Below are 22,005 nucleotides of genomic sequence, written 5' to 3'. Positions count from 1 at the left end.
AAATCGGGAGACTCTTAAGACCAAAACGGACACGAGGTTATTGAAATAGCCATGACGTAATATTGAGGATACTGTCAAGGTCAGAATCTAATATCTATTGAAATCGAGAGGCTCTCAAGAGTAAGACGCTGTAAAACGTACGCGAGGTTACCGAAATAGCCACGGTATAATGGAACGATGCTGTAAACCCTGTGTCAGAATCTCATATCCGTCGAAACCGAGAGGCTCTTAAGATTAAAACGGACACGAGGTTATCAAGATAATCATGATATAAACAGTCGCAAACCCTGCTTCAGAGTCTCGGTCTCGTAGTACTCCTATGCTTTTGCAGGTTGTGCAACCGAACGGCTGTGAGTTCCGAACGTTGTGTGGAGCAGAGAAGGTTCAGAAGATTCAGAGCATCTGCTGCTGCCCATGCAAGCTGCAAGGTGACAACGCGAAATTTTCACGAACAGTTGACGTTTATCCACGTGGACCCGTATAAAAAAAATCGCCTCTAATCTCTACTACTTCCACTTCCGCGCCGGCCATGGCCGCCGCGTCCGCCGCGGCCTTGCTCCTCCTCCCCGTCTCCCCCGCGGCCCCCAGGCACCCGCACCACCTCCTCTTCTCCTCCTACTCCCCCTGCCGCTCGCCTCGCCGCGTTCGCCTCGCGCGCCCCGCGGCCTCCAAGGGCGATGGCGGGGGCGGCGTCGTCGCGGGGGGAGGAGGAGGAGGAGGAGGAGGAGGGGGCGTCTTCCTCTCGCCGCGCGCGCTGTCGCAGCTGGACGAGCTCGCCGCCTTCCGCTACGCGCACTCCTTCCCGCACGGCCGCCTCACCGTGCGTGCCCTCACCCCCGCCGACGACGACGAGTCCGACTCGCTCGTCCGCCTCCTCGCCTCGTCCTTCGCCGAGAACGTCAGGTGGGCCCCCGCGCAGAGGTACGAGCAGCTCCTCGCGTTCGTCATCCGCCGCTACCTCTACGAGCGCCGCGGCCTCGCGCCCCACGCCGCCGTGCTCGTGGGTTACTACCGGCCCGCCGCCACGGGAGACGTGGAAGAGGAGGGGGAGGGGGATGAGGGCGATGGGGACTACGGGGAGATGGCGTGCACGGCGGAGGTGTCGCTGGACGCGATGGGCGCGCCCGGGGCCCCGCCGACGCCCACGCCGCCGCTTGAGTTCCCGTACATTTGCAACATGACTGTCAAGACGTCGTTGAGGAGGTAATGGAAAAGGCTATGCAGATAGATTTTCGGTGCACTGTGCACTAAGAAGTGATTGCCAGTGGAACTTCCTTAGCAGCATGGTTGCGTACCTGTGTTGGATCAAGCCCTCCATTTTCTGCGGATTATTGCATATGCACTAAATAATTTGAGCCTCCAAGTAGTAACAAAGTGGACACGGTAAATTGGAAAATATAGTGTAGAATGCTTTATTTCCATACAGATTGCCGTCCATTTTTCATATTGAATGCAATAACCATGATTTAATTCTACTTGAAAAGGGTGTGATTCTTTTGAAATGATGAAGCTTGATTTATTTGTTCTATATGTACCAGATTCCTAAAACAGAAGAATTGCATGAGAGATACCCATACGGGCTAGTACTAGTGCACATTGCGCAGTGCTCTAATGATTCAGTATGTTTTCTTTTCAGTTAGAGGAAGGTACCTCCTTCCTATTTTCCTTGCAGAAACCCGGTTAAAGAAGTGCTTTTGTGTAGATTATGAGTCGGTTGTGAAAACTTATGGTTTTATGCCGTTGGAGTAGTTAGTTAATGGATATAACATTTTGATTATGTGGTTATACATTGTTCTAATTGTCTTGTCTGTTGTTTGTTCCCATTAGGAGAGGAATTGGGAAGCAACTTCTTAAGGCATGTGAGGATCTGATTATCAAGATGGATGCCAACAGGCGTGTATATCTGCACTGTAGGATAATCGACCAAGTTCCATTCAACATGTACAGGAAAGCAGGATATAACATTGTCCAGACTGACAGTATTTTGATTTGGCTTAGCCTTCAAAAACGCAAGCACTTGATGAGCAAGGAATTACTGCAAACGTCTGTTAGCAACGAGAATACAACCAAAGACTTTGATGATAACATTTTGACAAGCTGAACATGCTAGAGCACCATCAGGTACTCATAAGATTGATGTTTCTATGTCAACACTGATTTCCTTGTGCACTTTTTCCTGTTGAATATCTTGTGTGGAAATTGGCTAGTTTTAACAAAGTGGCCAATGCAAAATGGTTATAGAAACTAGTAAAATGTTGTAACACATAGGGTCTCACTAATCCGAAGTGATTTCAAACTGCATAAATCTGCTTCTTCAAAAACTGGCCCATGAATGAATTAGTTAAAAGGTGGATGCGAGGGTTTATTTTTTGTCCTATCCTTTATCATGCTTTCAACATAGATAACTCTTACAGTTTTGTGTATAGGTCACCACTGACCACAGTGATCATATGTCCTATTGTCTGAATCTAACATAAATTCCTGCAAATGAGAAAAATAAATATGTCATGGTAAAAGGAAACTCACTATGGATGTGATGGATTGGCAAAAGGCATTGTCATTAATCTTCCAAGCTGTTCTTATATTTGTCAAGCACAGCAAGCAATAGCTCGTTCCACATATCAATTGGTCCCGGCAGACACCAATGCGAACAGTCACTGTAACCATTCACCCACTGGTTATTCCAATGGATATCTGGGTGTGCATCAGGTCTCATTGACATAGCTTTGGTTATATCTATAATATCTATTTTGACCCCTCCCTTTCTTCTGTTCTTTTGTGTTCTATCAGCTTCCTCAACCTGTACATTTCTTATTGCCCAATCAGTTTCATCAACCATTGCTTCCTCTCTCAGTGGTTCAGTTCTATTGCAAGATCCTCCAGTATTCCACAAACCATTTTCAAAGTGTGCTGATGTTGTTGTTCTTACCACTGTCAGTTGCAGCGTGCACTCCTGGCAGTCTTTCAAGCTATTTAGAGCTGTTCGAAAGGCCCTCTGAATAGCCATAGGGACGCTGAATCTTGTGATGTTATCCTCAGAACAATATATGCATCCAATGAGTTTCTCACCTTCATATAGGTAATTTTTTCTGAAGAACCAACGCGAGGTGGATATGACTAAAATATTGATCCGGTGTAAGTTTGCAGCTAAAATTGGATCAAGTTTATCCAAGTGTATGTCGTGCTCTCCCAATGCTGTGCCATTGATTTGCCTTTCCGAATCTTTTACTATGAATTTGCTCCACAGTGCCATGAGAGTAAAGTTATATGACTGGAAGTGCCAGGTGACAAATTTATCTTTGGTGTCACTACTAACTCTGATTGGAGCTTCTACCTGGAAAAGCTTGTAGAATTGTGTCAAAGTCTTTCATGAAAGCAATCTGATAAAGTTTCTAAAATGGTAAATGAAGTAGAATTACTATACTGTCATGATATGATAATTGATAAATCATTAAATAGAAGAATCTAGTGTAAATTTTCTGTTAGCACAAAGGTGAATTTAGTGTTTATTGAACTCATGCCTATTTTTCTTGCATAAAATGAAAATATGGAAGCATTCTGTTATATACGTTATTTAACAATATAAATAACTTCAGGCCTTGAGCTTCTTGTTCCATATTTCATAATTGTAGCCTGCGAAAAAAACCATGAAGCTATGCAAAGATCTGTAGATGTTTGAATTATCACTTTAACATGGCATGACCTCCTGCAGAACAGTTGCATGTTTAAGGTATTCTATATCTTACGCAGTTATTCCCTTTTTGTTTATTCAGTGGAAGGGGAAGCTCAATTTTTCTTCTTCCAGTCCCGTTTCCATCTTAACTTGTCAACTAATACCTGACTATAATTGCGCCTAAAACTCAAAAGAATTATAATTTAAAGCAAGATATTGTGGGGGTGTCACTAGTGATATAGGTGCTACTTTTGGTTACACATTTAGGAGAACTAACACACAAGGTGTTCACCTGAGACAGTAAACAAAGCAGCGATTCCATCTGGTTCCGTGCAATTGAATCCCCAGCAAAAGCCAATGCCTTCCCCCTGACAGTAGTCAAGAATAGATGGGGTTCGAATTTTTCCATGGCACAACCATACGGTTTCCACCTCCAGTTCACATAATCCATTTGTTTTCCATACTTTCCACAGTTCTTTGACTCTGGTATCGTTGGGCAGGTTGTGTTAGTGTAAATCGGCCCTCCAAAATCCCTAACCCATGTTCCATTGAACAGATTGCAGTCTTCTGCATTGTCGTCAGGACCTAAATAAAGACAAAATCATCAGTACATGAATTTCTTGGACAGACAAGTTTGTTGCTCTTGATACTATTAGGATTTTCCATAGCCAGACAGAAGGTGTGTTTTCTTTTTTTATTTATTTTGGTGCTTATATCTTTTCCTAACTGCTAATCTTATATTCTTCTGAAATATAATATGTAGATTATCTGAAAGGTAAGAAAGCATTCAAAACTACAGAGACAGACAGGCTTGGTAAGCATTTCAAACCACACGATTCTCTACAATACTATTTAACTTTCCATGAAACTGAAATTTAAGTTGGTATTGAACAGCAGTGACTTAGAGGGGGGGGGGGGACTGTGTCTGTGTGTTTGGGGGAGGGGAGGGGAGGGGGTGGGGCTAAATCTGACACATAAATATTCCAAATGTCGATGGGCAATAAACTTTCGAAGAACTCGACCGATGCTACAAAAATAACGCACGAAATGTAACTGTAATGACAGTTTTGCATAAAAAAGGGAGAGTTAGAGAGCATACGGTTGATGGCCGTCTGATGATAGATGTGTTTTGGCATTGGAGAGTACCAGAAAATCTGCTCAGGATAATATGCTGAAAGAACAAGCACAAGTAGCAGTGAGAGCAGCATCATTGCTATTGTTTTCCTTCCACAGGGAAATGCTTCGCTAGCATTTTGAGTGTAATTTGGGCCATGGAGACTCTGAGATGAAGATTTACCCTTACCCATGACCATGAGCATAAGGCTATACTGCGTCATGGTAAACCAGTTGGCATCACCTATTTATAGAAGGGACATGAGGGCAAGAGAGGTGCCCACGTATGCAAATTTGCATCATGGTAAAGTTGACTGATACTCCTCATTGGTTTAATAGTAGAGCGAACTTGCTAGTTATAAGCTTATGTTAGAGCTAACACATATAATGGATTGGTTATAAGGTTACCTTTAATTTTTTATCTTTTATTTCTTTTTCTTACCTATGAATTTAATGACTTTCCCATTGGAGTATGTGTGGAGTTAGCTCTTGCATAAGATCTAACCCTAATTATTTTTCATTCCATCTCTCATCCACATTAGCTTATAATCAGCTTATCCACATTAGCTTATAATCAGCTTGTAATCTACTATTATACTCGCTCTTACGGTGGGCTCAGAGCCTTACACCATGTTCGATGGTATGATAGAATAAGATGGATTCAAGCTTCTGATCACTTGGGAATCAATCAGAACGTCTATTTTATACTCGCCTAGGTATTTTCAGTCTTGGATACCGAGTGCATGTGAAATTTCTCTCGACATATTGAGATCTCACAGTGCTGAATGCAGCCCCCCAGAGATCAGTGTGCAATTTCTTAAAAGCCAAGCTAAAAGTATCCATGAACACCAGTGTTAGTACTTGCTTGCAAGGGACTGAATGTTGGAATTGATTCCCCTTGCTGCACTCTGTTTCTGTCATTTTGTTGCAATGTTAGATGCTGGAGCAGTGAATACTGAAGAGTGCAAGTCAGTATTGTCGAAACTGGGGGATTTTTAGTAGGTGAGGTCTTTGAGAAGAAAAATAAAAATTGGTGTGAAGTTCTCGTTACATTTTAGAGGTCCCTGCAAGAAAATTCAGTTTGCTGCATTGGTGGTTGCATGGTAAAGTAATGACGCTATTGGCTTTGTGTTTCTTTTTCCTTGGGTATTGCTCCTTTTGACCTGCAACACTGCATGCCAACTGGAAGGAGTTATTCAAAATGAACTCGTAAAATCAGAGGTAATACACTACTACTATATGAACTAACGTTGTTCAAAGCGTAGCGTTGAAACTGCTATCTAGGCACTAGTTTACCGAGGGTTGTCGCATTGCCCCGGTGCAAGATGGGACTTCACCGATGATGAGTCCGTGTGGTGCCATTCGGGTTGTTCTATGCCCGGATGCTTCTGTATTAAAATACCTCGATGCTCTCTAGCGCGCTCTAAGATTATGTTTGGATTTAGGGATGGACCTTGGCCCTGTTTGGTTGGTTGACGAGTGAGATAGGTTGGATGGACCTTGGCCCTGTTTGGTTGGTGGATGAGTGAGATAGGTTGGATTCAGGAGAGAAATATTTCTCTCAGATTCAGATCCAACATATTCCACTGAAACGGTGGGACGGATCACCCAGGGTGACCATGACCCATAGAGAGGGTGTTCATTTTATTTATTAAATTTATTTAAAATATATTACTTATATAAATATATATCTAATTAGTTTAGGTTATTCATATATGGATCCTAGTATTTAATATTTTATTTTGGATATAAGAGGGAACCTCTATCTCATTCAATCCCTTCAATCAAACAAAAAACAGGTCTAACTCATCTCATCTTATTTCTCCCACCAAACAAAAAACATAGTCCAACATATCCATCCAAACAAAATGAAAAATGGAATCAACTTATCCTACAATTCAGGAATGGGTCCAAACCACCTTGTCCACGAACCAAACGACATCCTAAGAAACTCTGCCCTGCCGCTCCGCTTTAATAAGGCTTGCTCATGGTTAATCAAGATTTGTTTATGCTTATAAGGTAAAATTTAAAATTTGAATTTAAAATTTAGAGTTGATTCTAAGGTTTTCTCATTGTAGTTTATTTTTCAGTTTTGACTTTTAGATCATTATGAACACATATAAAGATTTTATTCATAAATTATTTATTGTTTACAAATTTGTCATTTTTTTAAAAAAATACTTCCTAAATAAAAGATGACCCACTGGATGCCAATGATTCTGTTTTAATACAAACTAGCAGGTTGGCCTGCGCATTTGCGCGGTAGATTTAAGTCATTTTATGTTTTACTCATATTTGTTTCAATCTTTAATCTCTAAAATATGTGATTGTTTACTTATCTTAATTGTTGTCTATTTAGGTATAATTCTACTGAATATTTTTCTATTTGTATTTGTTATTTAAACATATGTTAATTGTGTTGTGGTGTATCGTAAGCTTGGAACCATAGCTACGTGTGAGAATCTGTGAACTATCACCCCTTAAACTCACTCAACACTATTAGATCCTAGTCGTTAAATATGGGATCACCGGGATCTAACAATATAAGACTTTTCTTCTTTTTCTCTAATTAACATGGTAAATTAGAGCGTGGTAATGATATATATGGTACAAAATTTCTTTAATATCTAAACAGGAAATAAGAGAAATAAGAGAGATCGATGGGCTATAACACACAAAAAGGCTTTTGTGAGAGGAAGAAAACAAATGGAAAAAGGTGAAATCCTATGACAATAGCACTTTGAAAGGATCAAATCCAGCGACAATAGCGCCTTGAAGAGATTTGTTCTTTCACAATTTTGTTCGCTAGCTGATCTATTTGGCTGATCCGACTATAGTCTTATTGAGTTTGCTTGGTATTTATTAGGGAGGGAAATCTGGCATTATTGTGTCCTATTGCTACTCTATATTAGCCATACAACTCGAATATATTGTAATATATGGATGGATCTCAAACGTTAAAATTAAGACTTGATCTGGTCTTATGCTATTAGAAATATATTATTTTCTATTTCTAAATATATAATTGTACTTCTTATACAACTATAGCTACCAATCTTATAATCTAGACTCACCATGATCTTACAGCGCAATTTTTTTCGATTAACGTGGTAATTTCTAAAATGTAATAAATTTGGGATATTATAATAATACTTTTCCAGTAGAATCTATGCGTATCAGTTGTCTTATATTTAAATTAAATATTTAAGGAATTATGGATATTTAGAAGTTTATAAGTTTGATCAAATATTATTCTAAATAATCTATTTTTTATCGGAGGTAATAATTAATTAAAATTGAATTAACTTAGTACAAACGTGTGGCGCCCATGGTGGCATCAACGATGGCCATGCCGCTCGCTAATCCGTGCTCATTCTATCTATTTTGGTGCAAACTGTCTAGTCCCTACTCGGATTTTTTTTAATTAGTAAATCTTTGTATATGTTATTTAATTTTTTTATCTAGATATATTATGATCTAATGGTGTATATTTTTTTCTTTTTCTCCGATTAATCTACACTGTTATAATCTGAACCCACCATGATCTAATGGTGCGTATTTTTTTCTTTTTCTCTGATTAACGTGGTAATTTGTAGTCTTCGATTAATCTACACCGTTATAATATGCACCCACCATGATCTAACGGTTCACATTTTTTTCCTTTTTCTCCGATTAACGTGGTGATTTCTAGGCCTCAGAGTGAACGTGGAGCCTCGTTTTCGGGCTGTCTTTAACCCGCACAATTGCGCAGCTAGCTTGTAATGTAATTTTCTTTATGTATATATAATAATAAATGTAATTATGATCATTTGCTACATTAAATTATATTAATTTTAGTTGGAACAGATGCGTAATTTACAAACATGGTTATTTAATAATTAAATAAAACAATCATCTGCAGGTGCATCGTCTGTTTATATCTCTAGTTTTACTTTGAACAAATACAGATTCGTTGTAAACATGGAAATTTGATGATTAAATAAAACATTCTTCAATATTTAAACAGCCTCACATGTATTAATTACCATTTTCGTTTGCGAGTGTGTTATCCGTTTGTATCCCCGTGTATGTATTTCGTAGTAAACACCGTTTAAATTCAGTTTTAAACATCTATTATCCAAATTACATAATTATAAATTAATAATTAAGAGAGACATTTCTTTTATACTTCATCTGCGTATATTTTTTTCTTTTTGGATATGTTAGACTCTTCGTTTTATTTGAAAATTTTACAAATAATATTTTTATTGTTATTAGATGATAAACATGAATAATACTTTATGCGTGACAATTATTTATTTTTTTATATAAAATTTATAAATAAGATGGAGTGCTCGAATGTTGGATGCAGAAATAAGAAGTTATATATATATTTTTTAGGGACGGAGGTATCATTGGTTAAGTTTTAGTTTCATTATGTAATATGCATTTATTAGAGGCTGAACCATTGAATGCTTTGAGGCAATAAAAGAATGATTTTGTGGTTGAGCGTCACCTTCACTTCTTCACTTCTATTATTTTCTTCCAACCTCCTCTTGCCTATTGATTTTCCTCTCGATCTCCTTGAGTTCAGCAGGTCAGTGCCTTCTCCATCCATGAGTTGCCGCCCCCCTAAGATTCACCTCAGCCATTGTAATCCCTCTACAGGTTTTTGTGCTGGAGATCTTGAGGTGCTTCTAGGGTCAGATTCGTTTATGTAGCTACCGATCGATTTTAGTTGCAGATCTGCGACATGGGCTACGAGTGAAGGCTGTCGATCTGGTTACCGAAGTGACCATTCTTGATGGTGAACCGGTACTCCATGGTGGCCAGCTCCCATCCTTGCTTACCATTTATGTCTCTTATCTTCCATCTAGATTTGTGGTCTGATCTATTTGCTCTGCCAAAATGATGTTTTTTTTTTACATCGGAGGATGTAGGTCTACAACTACTGATGTGCAGCAGCATCTGATCGATGGTGGAGGGCTCATCACGGATCAAATAATCAGTCCATTAGGTAAGGACTGAAGGGTTTTTTTTTTGCTTTATGGCCATTCGACCGTGCAAGATGCGGCTAATAGAGATTTTTGCTTATAAATTAACTTTTATTGTAAAAATAGTTTTACTGGTTGTTGTCGAATAATTGGATTTCTTAATAGTATATACATAATTATCGAGTGTACGTTCTTGTTATGCTTGTAGAAAACAGCATAGTAAACATATGTCTATATTACTTAGTACATGTTTGAGAACAGTAAGTCAATTTTCAAATATGGTTTTTGAATGAAACGATCATTGTTTTATGTATGAATAAGCAAGCTTTGTTTATGATTAAGAGGAGTTCTTATCAAATAAATCTTACTGAATACACCATTTGTCTCTAAACTTGAACATCATAAAAAAAATTATAGTTCATAGTTAGAAGATCTCCTTGTACACAATGTTTCTGGCGGCGTCTTCTTCGGGACGGTCTGAGTCGTCGATCTGTACCTTCAGCCCATTTCGATTTGTCACTCTAGAGAATGCTATGTATAGCTGCCCATGGCAGAAGACTTGTTTAGACAGATATAGGCCAACCTTGTTGAGCGATTGGCCTTGGCTCTTGTTAATTGTCATTGCAAAGCAAACTGACAGAGGATATTGTCTTCTTTTAAGGATGAACGGCCAGTTGGTGTCGCTCGGTGACATTATGATCCGAGGTATGTATACCTTGTCACCTACGTGTGTCCCTGTTATGATTTGTGCCTCGATGTATTTCTTACCTAGCCGTGTGATTGTCATTCTTGTGCCATTGCATAGGCCTGCAGTTTGATTGATATTACGAAGTAGCATGGCCGGCAGGCCTACTTTAAGCTTCAGTTCGTGGTTTGGTATTCCAGGGAACCTTAAGGTATTGAGGAACTCGGTAGGATACATGTGCTCCATGTTGGTGTTGTTTGTCATCGCTTTGCACACGGTGTTAAAACTTAGGTATGTCACTTCTTCTCCCTGTATTTGGTTCATTATGTAGTCATTGATCTCTTGGACGGTATCGTTTCTTGGGCATAGGATGGTTCTTTCCTCTAGAAATTCTCTTTCACGGTAATTGTCCAGCAAGTCTGGATAGATGGTTTTGACGATTGTTTCTTTTGGGTCTTCTCCTTTTTGTAGAAGGATATCCCTTGGGATTTTTACCCATTCCTCTCCTTCATCTGAAGCTGATGCTCCGTCACCAATATTTAGCATCCACTTAGCGAATTCATCAACCTTTTCCTTCTGTAGTGGATCATTGGACATGCGGCTCAGCCGCATGTTTTCTGTGAGGCTGAAATTTCAAAGTGTTTCCAGAGGTATGAGCGTTTGATTGAGGCGTTCACTATATTCTCTCTCCTTCCTTTTGGAATCACTGGGAGAATCTGTCTGAAGTCTCCGCCCAATACGACAGTCATACCGCCAAATGGCCTTTCGTTGTTGTTTTCATTAGTAAATCTCAGTATATCTCTTAGGCTTCTGTCCAATGCCTCGAAGCAATGTTTGTCTGCCATTGGAGCCTCGTCCCAGAGTATCAGTGATGTCCTCTTTAGTAGTTCAGCTAGATGGGTTCCTTGCTTGATTTCGCATGTTGATTCTTCTATGATCTTTATTGGGATGCGAAATCTTGAGTGCGTTGTTCTCCCACCTTGGAGCAGAAGTGCTGCAATGCCACATGAAGCGACTGCAAGGACTATCTTTCCCTCGGATCGTAGTTTTGTCGTGATTGCTTTCCATAGGTACGTTTTCCCTGTCCCACCGTAGCCTTCCACAAATATCTGTTTTCCAAGTCCTCCGTTGATAGATTGCATTATCGCATTGAAGGCTTTTTTCTGATCCGTGTTAAGGGTGTTTAATATAGCGAGGTGCTCATCCTTCATTTCGTCTCTGTCGTAGTTAAGTTCTTCGTTTATAAGTCTGTTGCCAAGTTCCTCTAGATCGACGACATTTGGTAGTAATATGTCTGGGTAGTCCCTTAATGATTTCCCTACTTGTCGCATTAGTTTCTCTATTTCAATCAGAGCATAAGCTTTCTTCTGTGATTCTGTTAGCTGTAGTGTTGGAAAGTTTAAGACTATTCTTCTCTTGTACTGCATGTCCTCGGACAGAGCTTCCCAGACTAATTCCCATAGGTTCTTTGGGTTTGTTACCTCATAATGTGACAGTATGGTGGTAAATAGCTGTCGCAGCTGTGTGCCAGACGCTTTGTTGGACGCTTCTTTGATGGACTCGATCCACTCATTGTCATCGTCAAGAAATCCTAGCTCTTCACATGCAGACTTGTATGTTGGGTGGACAACCCCATCCACTGTCCTGATGTCTTCAAAACTTTTACATCCTTTCACAGTGTTCAGTAGCATTCGTAGATAGTATTTCTTTCCACTTGCTAGATGCTCATAATATATTCTTCCAATTGCAAAGCCTTGTTTTCTCTTTCTCCATTTCTTTTCATTGCTCTTCCATGTAAACTTTGAAGGGAACTCTGCATATGTTAATTCTCTTGCTTCCTCATATTCTCGATTTGCTTGCATCCACTCTGTAAATTTAGTAGTTTTCAGTGATTCTCTTCTTACTATCTTGTCTAGGTCGGTTGAATCTGGGAATATGACCTGTTGCTCATTTTCTAGATGACAACATAGCCTCTCAACCGGCGGATTTCGATATTGTAGGTCAAATTGGAAAATCCTCCAGCATGCCTCAGTCGCTGATATGTACCTCATCTCTAGGTATTTTTTGATCTCGTCAACATCGTTTGATGCATCGCTTTTCTTGAGTAAGGCTGTCACATGATCATCGTCTTTGTGGATGTACTTGAATAGATATTTTATTGATCTTGACCTGTTGCACCACTCGACATTGATATGAGCTTGGTACTTGATCAGTAGATTTCTGTTGTACGACACGACATGTATGTTGTCAAGGGAGACTCTTCCCTTTTCCACTTCAATCCCATTCCGTCTCCTCCTGTAAACTGGATAGCCATCTTCATCGATTGTTGTCTCTTCATTGAATCGTTTGGGGAAGTGTTTGGTGCATTTACCGTCTATCATGCACGGTGAATTGACATTTGCCTCTCCGCATGGTCCATGCATCATGAATTCCATTACGCCATCATAGCCTTATCGTCCTCCTCTTTTGGGATCTCGGCGGAAATTATTTTGTCAATTTGCGATGGCTCTGGGCATTTGTCTTTGTCCTTGAGAAATGTTAGTTTGTGTGCATGTGGGTGCCCCCTTTTTTGGAACTCTATCGTGTAGATGACTGCATTTGTGTTTCGCATATGTTAGTCGAATATTTTTTAAAGAAACATTCATGTAAATCCATTGAGTAGTTATTCAGGGATCATAGTACATGGCACTTACTTGCTGCAGTCTCACCGAAGTACTTCTTTTCTTTTATATCTCTCATTAGTTCCTTCAATTTTATCATAAAGACTCTATTTACTATATCAGGTCGATCTGCTGGTTTTTGACCTCCTCCTGCTTCGTCTAACATGTATTGGATCTCAGGCCATTTTGGATTGCACGTGAATGTTGTAAAGATGTCTGGATACCCAACCCAACGACAGATTGCCATTGCATCATGGAAGTTTTGAGCCTTGTTTCTTCTGCTTCCTGTAAAACTTGACGGCAATATTATTCTTTTCCCAACTTGCTCAGTTCTCGTGTCCCCTCGCTCGATCGCATCATGCAGTCCACTGTAAAGTTCAGTTCTTAGTTTTCCTTGATTATGCCTAATCCAATTTAGTCTGGTCTGCTCAATGCATGTAAATACGTCAACCCAGAATTGCAAATTTAGATGACCACTCATCAATAGCAACATTGATTGGTCTTGGCGTTGATGCAAGTAGTAAGCATAGTATTAAAGCATAGTTACATATTCCCTAGTGTATGTAGCACCATCTTTTGTTCGATATGGTATTTTTAGTGTAAAACCGTCTTCTCCATATGGGAACAGTAATGGATACTGTAAGGACATGAACTTTGGATGGATTTCTGATATCCTTTGAGGCATCATATCTTTATACTCGACAATGATGTCGCGTCCTTCGCTTTCATCGGTCGGATCTTTTACAACCAAGGCTGCAACTTCAGAAGCTGATGGCAAGCCATGTGTTCCATGCTGCCCCCTTTTACTTATCAACTTTAGTGTGTAATCATGGTAGTCATCTTCTTGGAACCTATCCCTTGCCATTCTGAATGATTTTGCCAATATATTATTGTCATCTAGCATTTTTTGCAGTTCTGAAACGATGATAGGGTCAACTGCTGCAGTTGTGTCATTGCTTCTTGATGCACTTATCCTATTGGCCACCTCATCTGCAGTGTCATAGATGTACAGTTGCGCGAAGCGAGGTTTACTGCCTTCTTTGGGTAGAAGTGTTCCAATGTGGTGATAGTTCTGTCCGTGCATTTTAAAAACATATGGTCCCTTTCTTTTGTTTATTTCTTTGTCAACAATTCCTCCCATTGATGTGAATGAGAACATGTTGTTATAAGACCTAATGTTTTCTCGGAAGTTTTTTGAATCCCTTCCTTTGCCTGTCAACAGATTCTTGAGATAAGGTGGAGGCTCTTTTAATGCAGGTAAACTGATCTTCCCTTGTTTACAACATATTCCAAAAGTAGGTACTTTGGCTTGCTGACTGGCATTTAATCTTTCTTCATACCACATAATCGCATTGCTGTGTTGACATATACATGTCGGTTTCCCAAAGTTCCATATTTTGTGTTTAGTGGCTGTGCTGCTACTGGAGGCTTCGTCGCTAGATACTTTTGCTCTTTGGATTATGTCTGTTCTTGCCCTCTTTGATTCTCTTAATTCACAAAGTATTTCCTTTCTCTTTTGCCTTGCAACTCTTGCTGCTTCCTTTCTCAATTCATTTTTATGAACATGACTGATATCATCTATGGAAATTGTGTTGCTGCTAGGGCCTTTGTTGCTGGCTCCTTGTATGCTTTGGGGTACGTCTGTCCTTGCCATCTTTGATTCCCTCGATTGACAAAGTTTTGCCTTCCTCTTCTGCCTTGCAACTTTTGCAGCTTCTCTTTTCATTTCATCTACACCAACATGATCAATATAACTTACAGTCCTCGCTTGATTTGTGGTTTTCTTGAGATTAGGTTGCTCTATCATTCTTTTTCCTGCCTTCGAATTTTCTTTTGACACATCTGCCATCTTGTCACCACTTGCTGCCATGCTTAGTCTTTCGTTTGATTTATAACAAATTGTTAGCAAATATTTAAATAAAGCATGTATATAAAAATTCAAATCATCTTAGGAAGAATACTTAGAAGTTATTTGTCAAATTTCAGTACTGAATGGAAGGAAAATAGATAAGAGTTTGCAGCCCCATGCTGAGCATGGTTAACAGGGGAAAATTTATAAAGGCTTAGATAGTCCCCTGTAGTTTCCACGGTATCCTGGGAGTAGTCAAAAGTGCTTAGCTGATCAAAGTTCTTGGCTTGCTTGGCGCAATAGTCAAACCTGCCGTGAAGATTTGATGATCTGGTTTACGCCTAATGAGAGTTGATGAGGGAAAAAAAGTAGTCAAGGCTGTTTTTTTATATCGTTGTTTTTTACGTCTTCCAATTGCAAGCAGATAGTAATCGGATCAAACTATGAGCCGTTTGTAGTAGTATCTATGTTAGAGCCCTAATCTGTCTGATATAACTACAAACATATATTAACTCGATCCAGTATCTTTTTTCCCTACCAAGTCCGATTGAGAAAAGCATGTCCATCCGATATCTAACTCTGACCTGAAAAACATAGAAAATCATCTGGTATCTGTCTCTCGTTTACATGTTGTGCTTATTCCAGCCATTGGCTATGTGTTTGTCACATTTCCATAAACTTTCATTGAATCTAAACCGTTAATTTTTAATATATTATGATCTGATGGTTAACATAATTTTTTTATCTAGATATATTATGATTTAATGGTCTAGATTTTTATTTTTATATCAGATCTAGACCTTATTATTCGGGTATGTTATGTTATGATGGTGTAGATTTTTCTTTTTCATATTGTGCGGTAAGCATCCCTACAAATCATACTATGTAGGGTCTCCTCTGTTGATAGTAATAATTTTTTAATTGTTAATTTAAATTTTATAGGTTGGCTCTTTCTCTTATTTTTAACCGGGATTTAGATGTTTCTAAATTATATCTATTTGCTCGGTATCAATTATTTTTAGAATTTAATCTAAAATTTTGATTTTTCCTAAATTGTATTTACACCTAGACTATTTTATATTATTTTTTATTTTAAATTTCAAAATTGTATTCTAATCGGTTTTTTTGTTTATGATTAATGTAGGATTTAGTTTGAGTTTTTTATATTAATAAATATATATATATATATATATATATTCTTTTTCTCTGATTTTTCTAAATCCCAAAGTTGAAATCTGGACCTAAAGTTATCTTTTGGTCAAAAGGAGGTCGTTGCATGCATGTTTTTCTGGTCCTTTGTGAAAGGGCGTGAAACAGAGATGCTACCGGAAGCCACCGTGTCAGCAGCGACGTGCAAGGACAGAGACCACTGTGCTCTGCTGGGTCTAATCAAAGCTAGCTCTCTCTAATAAGTGGGACCTTACTATTCTATTACGTAGTATTAAACAACAAATTTGGAAAAACAAATACAATTACTCTGGGACAACATGTTCAGATGGACACAAATCAAGTACTCCCTCCGTAAAAAAAACTAATTTTTTTATCGAGCGTTTGATCATCCGTCTTATTTGGAAAAATTTTAAATTTTTTTAAAAAGTACTATTTATGTTTTATTATCTCATAAAAATAAAATTATTAATCATAAAAATATTTTAAATAAGATGAAGAGTCAAACATTTTGTCTAAAAACTAAAAAGTTAATTTATTTTAGCAGCGAGAGAGCACACATCAGCATTAAAAGGTAGGTGGGGGGCTATCTTCGTCAGAAAAAAAAAAGTAGTTGTGGGTCCACAACATACTAGATATCTTCTCCAGTCACTGGCTCCAGTAGTTCAGCGTGTATCCATTGTACATAATTTTATTTCTATTCTCTCCTAGGTTCTCTGTCACTATATAAAAAAATAAAAGATATATTTGTAAATGAAATAAATTATAAATATAATTTTTATATACTTGTTCTTAGCAATCTAAAATTCAGCTTTAAATTTAATATTAAAAATTTAAATTTTGTATGATAATCATACGCGGTGTCCAATCTTTCTGTAACACATGTTCATGTCTTCTTTCACCTATAGAAGGTTTCCAACTGTAGTACTTTTTTACACATCGATTATAGACATGTCGGTATGAAAAATATATGTGAAAAGACCTAACAATATCATCTAGTAGTAACTATTGATGGCTATAGACATGAGGCCCACGTCAGAAATATATCGAGTACTTGTATAGATATTACTATGCATGAGGCATATTATTCCTGCCTTAAGTTGTTCACTCTCTATAAAAAAACTTGATAACGCATTTAGTCTACAAACGTACTATAATTTACTATTTAAATATATACATCTAAAATATCAATATTAACTATGAGATTATTTGGACATAGCATAATTGTAAGCTATTCTTGCGAGCTCTAAGTGTTGTTTGTATATCTAGGATTACTTTTCCTTGTCCTCTGAGGCCTTTTGTTGTTTGCTTTATCATCTGACTGAACCGATGCTTTCTGACGTTTTGCATTTGTGTTTTCCTTGTCATCTCTTTTGATCTTTGCCTTTGTGGATTTTGTATAAGCACCTTTTACCTCTTTGCGAACTTTTGCATTTGCACCTTTTGTCGTACTTGATTCATTGCACTCATCTTCTGAATCATCTTTTATCACATATGTCATGCGTCTTACTTTTTTGCAACTGGGTGGTTTATCCGATGAAGTGAACTCATCTTCGTCCATGATTTTCTGGTCACTATCCTCTGGTTCTTCTTTCACTGGTAGCAGCGAGTTTGCTTTATTTTTCTTAGGAGAATCATTGTCGGTTTGTTCCTGCAAAGGCAATGAAATATGTGTCGTGTGTTTATAATACTACAAATAAAGGAGTATATGTGTTATATGTTTACCTGTTGATCACTCTCTCCTGGGGTACATCTATCTTGTTTTAGTATGTTATCCACCTCATCGTCCATTAGCTCCTATAAATCATAATGTGAAAACATATGAAAAAAAAACTCAAGCTATAAATCATAATGTGCAAGCATATTAACAAATTCAAGTTTTCTCATTGTACAAATCAGTAGTTGTCATTTATTGGGGAATATCACTTGCCTCTTCACATTTATTAATTATATATTGCTTCTCAAGCTTATAATCAGGCACAAGTGTTCTTTTAACCACATAGTTCGGTGTGCCTTCGGTCATATTTTGTTCATTGAGCTTGAACTTAAAGACGAGTTCTTTTCCACATAGTTGTTGAATAATCTTAGGAATATCGTCTGACTTTCCATCTAGTGAATTGAGCAATGATGATACAGGGTGTCTGTAGCAGGGTTTGTGCGACATCATCAAAAATTGTGCAACTGGTAGATGTGCTATTATCACTTATTTGGAGTCGTAACCGGTACCTAACACATAAATATAATTGTTGCTAGTGCAAAGAAATAAATTGTCAAATAAGTATTGTTTTTCTCACCAATGAAGCCTTCTTACCTAGGTATTGTATTATCTGGATACTTATTGCAGTTCTTGCAATGGTATTTGTCGGTTTTCTTTATAACTATTTTGTTGCAAACATTGCAAGACATGTACCACCACTGAATATTTTCATGTACTTGATCAATCGTAACAATTGATGTAAACACAAATTCCTGCAAGTTATGCACATTTTTATAATTTACTAAATGATAGATATAGTTTTTCAATATCAAAAATATGAAGATAAATATTTTATAGGAGAGGTTGAATGATGTTACTATTACCTGACTGTGTGGTTTACCATGCCGCATTTCTGTAATGTCTCTTAGTTTTTTCCTATTGTAGAACATTTGTTCCTCCATTGTCCCTTGTGTACTTTTATCTACCTCCATCATTTTTGAAACAGTTTCATCGGACGAATGCCTATAAGACATACAGATTTTAAACAAAGTAGGCTTTGAGTACCATTATTAAAAAATAAGTATTGAAATAACATGTACCTATCAATAAGTGTCCATGTCTCATTTATGTCCAAATTTGTATATATTCTTGTTGAACTACTTGATCTCAAAGACAAACCTATATAATAATACTTGCTGGTTAGTTTTATATAAATAGAAACACCAATTTTGACTTTTAGAGTTTTGTTCTTACCTATATATTCTTGGACTGTTGTTGATGTTACAATAACCACCGTTTGATTGCCAATTATGTCTTCGCTAAAATATCGAGCCAATTGCCCCCAAAATGTTAACTTGATCTTCTCCCCCCTGAAATTTTCAATCAACAAAAAGAAAATTTTCACTATTGTGGGAATAGATTGTAATGCTTAAGTAAATACATGGACATAAATATTCACCCTAATAGTAGAAGTTCAATCTCGCGAAGTTATGTAGGTCGTGGGTTAGGAATGTTTTTCCTGGTGATCCTTGTTTCAATTGGTTCCATTTGTGTAAGAAGTCCAATAACATTCGCAATATTTAAGAGATTCAAAATTAAGTATTGGCAATACCATATTTTTAAAATAAACACATATATAATATATTTTACCTGATAGATGTTGATCTTTATTTGCTCGATCTTGTAATGTGTCGATGGTAGCAAAGTCAAAGTAATATTTCAGAAAAAAATTCAACTGATTCTTTGACTTCTTTGACCTTCGCATTATAGAGGAAAGTAATTTTAAGGTCATTGTCTACTGGACGATATCTTTGGGACTCTTGAACCTTAAAATTATTGAATATATAGATTGAACTCTCTTTGATCTTTTCTCTATAGTTGTCTATCAAATTCTTCCATATAGTTGCATGAATAACATCTCCCTATGGATAAAATAGGGATGCAATTAGTATTTTTGGTAAAATATGCGAAATTGATTGTTTACATAAGAGAAGGGAAAAAAACCTGTTCGTCCAGCAATATCATATGCTCGTATGTTACCAAATTTATTGAATCCCACAGTCTCATGACTTTAACTTTGATGTTCCATGTCTGTCCCCTAGTTGTTAGCTCACTTAACTTCTTGTATGCCATAACTATTTTGCCTTTAATATAATAAAAAAGATAATCATAATTATTATATTGCTAATGATTTTTTAATCAATATGTAAATAGGAACATAAGAAGGAGACATGGACAAACATATCAGGTATCTGACGCTGAAAGAAGGCTTAGATAATCACCTGTAGCTTGGCTGCTACGATCAAAGTGTTTGGCTACCTGGCGCAATAGCCGAACCTGCTTTACTCCGTGAAGATTTGATGACCTGGTGATCAAAGTGTTTGATTGCTTGGCGCAATAGCCGAACCTGCTCTATGCCGCGAAGATTTGACGACCTGGTTTACGCCTAATGAGAGTTGATGAGGAAAAAAGTAATCGAGACTGTTGTTTTATAGTGCTTTTTTAACTTCTAATCGGACCAGACTACAATTCGTTCATAGTAGTCCCATCCGGTATCTAACTTGAAAAACAAACAGATACGTGCATGCGTGAGTCTCTATGGAGGTCTCACGTACGGAACATGTGATGAGTTAGTTAGAGCTAATCGAGGAGTTAGTTAGAGCTAAGTTAGTTAATATGTTATATTTATCTCATGTACAATCGGCGCACCAGATTTTTCAGCTTATTAAATCACAATCATCGATAGAGATTATCACAATCCAATGGTTATTTATTTTTTTTTCTTATTTTTCTTCGATTAACAGGGAAATTTCTAGCCCTTAGAGCGAACGTGGAGCCTCCTTTTTAGACTGTCTTTGTATTATAATAGGATAGGATATGATAGGATAGATAGATAGATAGATAGATAGATAGATAGATGACCCACTAGTTTGATCTCTCTGAGTTCTCCCCTCTCTCAAGATGACCTACTCCATTTCCACGAACCAAATAGTTTTAATACAAATTCAATTCTTTGACTTTTTCTTCAAGGCCCTTAACGTGACTAGCTTCGGGACGGGAAGTTTAAGGTTTAGGGAGCGGTGAAAATTATTTATTAAAAACATTTTAAAAAATTCTGGGGTCGATGACAATCGACAGAATCGGCATGCACGGATCTGAAGATTCCCTCCCAAGGCCACAGGCCCATGGGCATGTTGAGAGAGGGGAGGGCCGCCTGAGAACGGCACGTTAGCTGTCCCTGCGTGCGTTTCCTTGAGAAAATAGAAACCGTGAGCTGTCGCGTGGGGCCCGTGGCCCGCGGAGAAGAGCGAGCGCGCCATGCCATGCCAGCCTCTGGCGATGCAAATTCTCCAGCGTCCAGTGTCATCTCCCACACCCACAGTCAGATGCATTGTTGCGAAGACAGCAGCCCTTGCCGTTGTCACTTCAGAAGGCTCCAGTTTTTCATTGTTAGAACTGTTATTTGTTTTTATTCAGCGGGCGATTGTTGGCCTAGAGTCAAACATTATAATTGTAAATACAAAATAATTTATAAATATAATTATTTATATATTTTTAGTGATCTAAAAGCTGATGATAGAAAAATAAATTTTGATAAAAGAAATATCAAAATTAACTCTAAATTTAAAAGTTAAAACTAGTAAGAATAAATGAAAAGATGAGGTGTGGCCAGCTCTATGTACGTTGGAATAATTAACTTTTTAGCACTCTTAGAAATAGTACTAATATATCTGTCATCAGGCCTATATGTCATAGACATATAAAAGTTCACATGTCATAAACAGCAGGTGACAAAAAGCGGCCAAAAGTTAAATGCCCCATGTATGTTGGTCGGAGCAACGGTCAAACGCAGGCGCCGGGCGTGGGGAGGAGCAGCCGAGCAGGTCAGCTAAATAAAAATCTTGCTGCTCGTGCAGCTGACAGTCATGCGTGGTAGATTACGCCGTACTATTGCATGCGTGTTTCTTCACCATATAATACACAGGAAGAAAAGAGAAGGAGAAAGGATGTTTTTTTTCTACCGTACCTAAGGGGTGGGTTTCTTATATATACAGAACTCATATTTTCGTTAAAATTTAAATTTTTCATTTAAATTTATAGTATATTTTCGATTTTTTCTATCATATTTTTCCAGTCATAGCTTTTAATTACTAAAAACACATATATAATTTTTTATTTATAAATTATT

General features: G+C 37.8%; 2 protein-coding genes across 10 annotated transcripts; one reads left to right on the top strand and one right to left on the bottom strand.

Annotated features, from left to right (window-relative positions):
• The first annotated feature begins 466 nt into the window (after window positions 1-466).
• On the top strand, window positions 467-20,571 carry LOC107304048. Of its 9 annotated transcripts, XR_005811654.1 has the most exons (8): window positions 467-1,203; window positions 1,828-2,121; window positions 4,230-4,352; window positions 4,437-4,487; window positions 9,699-9,782; window positions 10,421-10,464; window positions 10,565-10,735; window positions 13,285-14,024. XR_005811654.1 is itself a non-coding variant. In XM_040523401.1 (3 exons), exons 1-2 carry the CDS (start codon window positions 530-532, stop codon window positions 2,099-2,101), a joined length of 948 nt encoding a protein of 315 aa, XP_040379335.1. In that variant the 5' UTR covers window positions 467-529; the 3' UTR covers window positions 2,102-2,121; window positions 4,437-4,452. The 9 variants fall into 9 exon arrangements, 3 of the variants coding, with proteins under 3 accessions (XP_040379335.1, XP_015691834.2, XP_040379336.1); XR_001550038.2 differs by lacking the exons at window positions 467-1,203; window positions 1,828-2,121; window positions 4,230-4,352; window positions 4,437-4,487; window positions 13,285-14,024 and adding exons at window positions 9,131-9,362; window positions 9,434-9,580; window positions 14,327-14,361; window positions 20,031-20,571 and having other exon boundaries at window positions 9,706-9,782; XR_005811656.1 differs by lacking the exons at window positions 467-1,203; window positions 1,828-2,121; window positions 4,230-4,352; window positions 4,437-4,487; window positions 13,285-14,024 and adding exons at window positions 9,131-9,362; window positions 9,434-9,580; window positions 14,327-14,361; window positions 20,031-20,571.
• LOC102715569 (protein ALTERED XYLOGLUCAN 4-like) lies at window positions 2,561-5,010 on the bottom strand. The gene is made up of 4 exons (XM_015836004.1): window positions 4,773-5,010; window positions 4,138-4,258; window positions 3,966-4,041; window positions 2,561-3,334 (listed from the first exon to the last, which is right to left on the bottom strand). Exons 1-4 carry the CDS (start codon window positions 5,008-5,010, stop codon window positions 2,561-2,563), a joined length of 1,209 nt encoding a protein of 402 aa, XP_015691490.1.
• Window positions 20,572-22,005: the final 1,434 nt, after the last annotated feature.

Source organism: Oryza brachyantha, chromosome 4, assembly GCF_000231095.2.
Source record: "Oryza brachyantha chromosome 4, ObraRS2, whole genome shotgun sequence".
Classification (NCBI taxonomy): domain Eukaryota; kingdom Viridiplantae; phylum Streptophyta; class Magnoliopsida; order Poales; family Poaceae; genus Oryza; species Oryza brachyantha.
Note: the sequence above shows the minus strand (reverse complement) of the source record. Positions and strands in the feature narration are given on the sequence as shown.

Bases quoted from the DNA above. Each gene is read 5' to 3' on its own strand.
- LOC107304048 (XM_040523401.1), top strand. From the start codon at position 530: ATGGCCGCCGCGTCCGCCGCGGCCTTGCTCCTCCTCCCCGTCTCCCCC. The intron at 1,204-1,827 runs GTAATGGAAAAG...TGTTCCCATTAG, and splicing joins GTCAAGACGTCGTTGAGGAG to GAGAGGAATTGGGAAGCAAC.
- LOC102715569 (XM_015836004.1), bottom strand. From the start codon at position 5,010: ATGACGCAGTATAGCCTTATGCTCATGGTCATGGGTAAGGGTAAATCT. The intron at 4,259-4,772 runs GTATGCTCTCTA...GTCTTTATTTAG, and splicing joins TCATCAGACGGCCATCAACC to GTCCTGACGACAATGCAGAA. The intron at 3,335-3,965 runs GTGAACACCTTG...AAGCTTTTCCAG, and splicing joins TGCTTTGTTTACTGTCTCAG to GTAGAAGCTCCAATCAGAGT.